This window comes from Octopus bimaculoides, chromosome 25 (assembly GCF_001194135.2).
Source record: "Octopus bimaculoides isolate UCB-OBI-ISO-001 chromosome 25, ASM119413v2, whole genome shotgun sequence".
NCBI classification, from domain to species: Eukaryota; Metazoa; Mollusca; class Cephalopoda; order Octopoda; family Octopodidae; genus Octopus; species Octopus bimaculoides.
The window spans coordinates 25998047-26003586 of record NC_069005.1 but is presented as its reverse complement, the minus strand read 5'-3'; the positions used below and the strand labels follow the sequence as shown (position 1 = coordinate 26003586).

The 5540-nt window shown below is 39.9% G+C and overlaps 1 protein-coding gene across 1 annotated transcript in view; it reads left to right on the top strand.

Moving 5' to 3' along the window:
• The first annotated feature begins 5084 nt into the window (after positions 1-5084).
• Positions 5085-5540, top strand: part of LOC106877580 (CD2 antigen cytoplasmic tail-binding protein 2 homolog) — a 9341-nt gene continuing 8885 nt past the window's right edge. The window contains exon 1 of the mRNA XM_014926521.2: positions 5085-5434. Within this exon, the coding sequence (XP_014782007.2) occupies positions 5206-5434 (229 nt within the window). The 5' untranslated portion in view covers positions 5085-5205. The remainder of the gene's footprint in view (positions 5435-5540) is intronic.

The following is a 5540-nucleotide window of genomic DNA, read 5'->3' as shown; positions in this document are numbered from 1 at the left end:
AGGTGGCTTAGTGGTTAGGGTGTCAGCATCATGATCGCAAGATTGTGGTTTCGATTCCTGGACCGGGCGATGCATTGTGTTCTTGAGCAAAACACTTCATTTCACGTTGCTCCAGTCCACTCAGTTGGCAAAAATGAGTAACGCTGCGATGGATTGGCGTCCTGTCAAGCTGGGGAACACATACGCCATTGAAACCAGGAAACCGGGCCCATGAGCCTGGCTAGGTTTTAAAAGGACACATTTATTTATTGGATGAATATACACACATGTATGAGTGATACAGATTAACGAGTGAGAAAAAGTTGGTAACTGCAAAGACAAGGGTATGAATACATACAAGTATATAGAAACAAATGAGCAAAAATATAAATGGGTCTGCAGGTACTAATTCCTTATGGCTGGTTCTGCCTAGAGGCAACAAAATCTTCCAGGTTATCTCCATCACTTCAATGTTATACAGGGACGAACAGACAAGGCTTGGGTGATGGATGTGCCCCTAGGCTTCTTCAGAGGGTCTAAGTAGTTGAGGCGGGGGGTGGGGCTGCAGCTAACACATATAAAAGTCAGTTAAGAATAGATAAGGTGTGCTTACCCTTTTAAATAGAGTAAAAATAAGAATGAGAGCAAAAACAAGAAGACAAATGAAATACAGCAGAGTACAATAATGTGGGAAATAGCAAGGGGAAATAAGGTACAGCGAAATCGGGATGGCACCTGTGCCCAGCGTCGCCTTCCTGGCACTTGTGCCGGTAGCACGTGTAAAGACATTCGAGTGAGATCGTTGCCAGTGCTGCTGGACTGGCTCCTGTGCAGGTAGCAGGTAAAATACACCATTTTGAGTGTGGCCGTTGCCAGTACCGCCTGACTGGCCTTTGTGCAGGTGGCATGTAAAAAGCACCCACTACACTCTCTGAGTGGTTGGCGTTAGGAAAGGCATCCAGCTGTAGAAACTCTGCCAGATCAGATTGGAGCCTGGTGTAGCCATCTGGTTCACCAGTCCTCAGTCAAATCGTCCAACCCATGCTAGCATGGAAAGCGTATGTTAAACGATGATGATGATGATGATGATGTGATATACTTCTGTGAAAATAGGTGTGCTGAAGAAACAGTAGATAAAAGGAAAGAGAAAGTAATGGAATCAAATAAAAATAGAGATTGTATGCCATTATGGAATGCTCTGTAATATAAACTGGAGCACAATTCTCTTACTTGTTGTTCTTGATCACTAATAAAGAAGCCAGAATTTCAATAACGTAGATTGTGTTTACATGTATATATTGGCTATTTGCTAGGTTTGTAAAGTAAACTGTACACCATTATTACAGGCTGACCATTGTCTGTAGATTGTCCATATAGATGGATTTGAAAGCTGTAAACTGTGCACTGTTGTTATTGACTGTGCTCTGGTATTATTCATTGTGTTACGTATATGCCACATATAGCAACTATACAAAGCTGTAAACTGAACGATATTATCATTCTCAATAAACTTACGAATGGGCTAAAGTAAATTACGGTTATGTGTTTGTTTTGCAAAATTCCTGATGTGAAATTGTGTGTTGAAACAGATATTGTTATATTTCGGGATGGTCATTTTCTTTTTTGCTAATTAACCACAGTATGTGAAGTTAATTGTCAGAAAAAAAGAAAAAAAAAATGACCATGGCTGTGTGGTAAGTAGCTTGCTTATGAACCACATGGTTCTGGGTTCAGTCCCACTGTGTGGCACCTTGGGCAAGTGTCTTCTATTATAGCCTCGGGCCGACCAAAGCCTTGTGAGTGGATTTGGTAGACGGAAACTGAAAGAAGCCCGTCATATATATGTATATATATGTATGTGTGTGTGTGTATATGTTTGTGTGTCTGTGTTTGTCCCCCCAACATCGCTTGACAACTAATGCTGGTGTGGTTACGTCCCCGTAACTTAGTAGTTCGGCAAAAGAGACTGATAGAATAATTACTAGGCTTACAAAGAATAAGTCCTGGGATCGATTTGCTCGACTAAAGGCGGTGCTCCAGCATGGCCGCAGTCAAATGACTGAAACAAGTAAAAGAGTAAAAGAGTATCTCCAAATATAACAATATTAAAGAATATTATATTATCAAAATATGCATTTATCATTTTTATCTTTATTTGACTAAATTCCTTATACAATGTCTTTATATTTATCATGCCCAGGACATAAAGGCTTAAAACTGCCCTGAAATTTACTGAAACAACAAAAGTTTTCTCACAGAGAAAGGAACTTATGGTGTTTAACCCTTTCCTTCCCATCCCCAGTTTCATGGGTCTTAATGTAACCCTAGTTCTTATCATTTAACATCCATTTTCCATGCCAGCATAGGTTGCAGAGGTTGGACAGAGCTGGCAAGCAGGTTCCAGTCTGGTTTCACTTGGTTTCTATGGCTGGATGCTCTTCCTAACACCAAACACTTCACAGTGTGTGTGCAAGGTGCTTTTAATAAGGCACTGACCCGAGCACTTATATGTGGTGCCAGCTCAAGTGCTTTTTATATAACACTGGTACAAAGATCTTGCAGGCCAACCCTCGTTACCAGACGACAGTTACCTTAACACTTCTGTTGTGGAGGACAGGGTCCCCTTGAGTACAGCGAGGCACCAGATATCTCAGCCCTTTCCCATCTCATCTCATCTGAATGGTTCAGCATCCTGAGGTTGTCCTTTAGTACTTCGTCCCACGTCTTCCTGGGTCTCCCTCTTCTACGAGTTCCATCCACTTTGAGAGGTCGGCACTTCTTTATCGAGCTGTCAACATGGCAGCAATTTCAGAAATCACACAACTAGAATATATACACTTGCATGGGAGTACAGAATATCTTCAGAACTGGGCCGACACACCATCAATGTTTTTGGTATCTGGTCACACACTGGCCTTTTCCATTCTTATTTCTCCTACCCATTCTATTCCAAAATCTACTGTGGTATAAATGGCGTATTCTATCTACATGACTGTTTTAGAATATCTTCAGGCATTTTTTTGTTTTCTTTTCTTTACTGTACACCCTGACCCGATGTTTTGTTCTGTACAGTCAGATATCTGCCTGCAGGAGATAAGGTATCGACTCTTGTTGGCCTACTTGTGATGCATTCCTCATTATTGTTCAGAGACATAAGCATTGGGAGATACAGTTTGGCAAATTTTGACATATTACAGATTCTTTGTTACTTGTGGGTTACTTAGTCATACGTTCATCTTTAAAATGTCAGTGAAGTGGAGTATGCAGTGTTTAAGCATACTGATGTTGATTGTGTGTATGCGTATGTGTGTATGCGTATGTGTGCATGCATGTGTCTATATAATTATATATATATATATGTATGCACACACACATAATTATATCTATCTGTCTATCTTTCTATCTATCTATTTATCTGTCTTTATTATTCCTATTCAAGAATGTTGTTGACATCAGCTTAGCTGGCCAAAACTTTGAAGTCACTGTCAACAACATTCTTGTATAAGAATAATAAATTTGTACTCTAAAAAAGTATAGAGTAACCCATCAGATTAACGCAAAATTGTTTTTATAACTGAATGTAAAAGCAAACATTAATATCTATCTACTTACCTATCTATCCATCTATCTATCTATCTATCTATCTATTTGTCCTTGGGTAGCAACTGTTATTTCCTATTTGCTTATTCTTAGAAAGTATGAAAGATGGCTTGTTTCCTTCAAACTTTGCTTTTCTTACAATATTTATTCAAACCTCAAAGAATCCCTTTCAACACATGGCTACGATGCTCCCCCACTACTCCTGCTCATCATTGGAGATGCACGTATTGTCAGCCACTAATGGACATGCTCGTAGTATTGAGCAGAATATTTGGCTATAATGATATTTATGCTTCAGCAACTCAATGCTGAATCTGTGTGAAATGTAATGGAAAATTGGTAAATTTCAAAACATTGATGTCCAGGTGACAAAAGCAAAGTTTGAAGGGAATAGTAGTCATTTCCTTAATGATGACGAGGATGAGCTGGCTCTGTATGTGGTAGATAAGTGGTTCTTAATTGGGGTCCATATAAGATTTTGTTGTTAAAATTTAACTGCAATAAATTGGTTTACTTTTAGAAAAACGCAAAATATTTAAATAATTATTTTTATAAAATTCCTAATGATATTTAATCATAGAAATGTAATATGATCTTTTAAACATCAAATGGGTAGAAATAAGACAGGAACGAATGGGATTCACGAGTAAAAAGTGGTTGAGAAACACTGTTTTAGATCTATATATGTAATTGAAACAATACCACTCTTTGCTCTACTTATTATATCTCCCACCTTCTCTATGTAACTCATGCCTCACGCTACCACTTAAACCAACCACTTCTCTGAAGTAATGAATTAGAAAGTGTAAGATTCAGAGACAGACAGACAGTTGTTTAGTATTGTCTGCCTGCCTGTTGCATTGTTGCCTCACGATATTACACCCCAACACATTCGATGATGTAAAGGGATGCCAAAGTGTGCCAGCACGTCTCAGTACTCAACAAAAGTGCTTCTTAACGGTTGACTGACGTGCTGAAAATAGCAACCAAATCGTACTCAAATTACACTTTAACATCGTAATAATCTATATTGTGTAACTTAGCGGTTCGGCAAAAGAAGACCGATAGAATAAGTACTAGGCTTCCAAAGAATAAGTCCTGGGGTCGATTTGCTCGACTAAAGGCGGTGCTCCAGCATGGTCGCAGTCAAATGACTGAAACAAGTAAAAGAGTAAAAGAGTAATCAGTTTGGAGCAATAAACGTGTGCGTGTCTATCTGCATGCATCACTAAATGCATGCATGCGTGTATGTATGTATGTATGTATGTGTGTTGCACCACTGATGGTCAATGAATACGAGACAATGTGGTGAAGCTGGCTCTAAGTCGATCCTGAAGTTGTATCTGGTAGAGGAGAAAGAGAGAGGCAACAGCGTCCAATTATTGCAAGAGTGAGAGAGGGGAAGAGGAGGAAAAGGAGAAGAAATAGAGGAAGAAGAAGAAAAATAGTAGTAGTAGTAGTTGTTGTTGTTGTTGTTTTTGTTGCAGCAGCAGCAGCAACAATTGGGTCAGAGTGAAAAGCCAGCCAACCTGTAAACCGTGTGACGGCCCATTGTGTGACAGTGGTCGTCGGTAGGTGTCTACTCGCGGCTGAGATGTTGTGACGTCACAGCAAAACGTTAATAACATGGCTTCGAGCGCGCACAAAACGATGAGGAGGAAACTGGTTGATGGAGATGGCGAGATCCTCGCCGGAGCACCGAAGAGGATGTGTCTGGAGACGGCACAAGAGGCTGACGACGGCGTCGTGACATCGAAGGAGGCGAGTAGTCGGAGGTTTAAGGAGAAGCATTCGTTGGACAGCGACGAAGAAGACCAAGCAGAAGGTGAAGCGTTGGACGAAGACGACATAGAAGGTTAGAACCACACAATGTGTGTGTATATATATATATATATATATATATATGTGTGTGTGTGTGTGTATGTGTATGTATATATATATGTGTGTGTATATATATATAT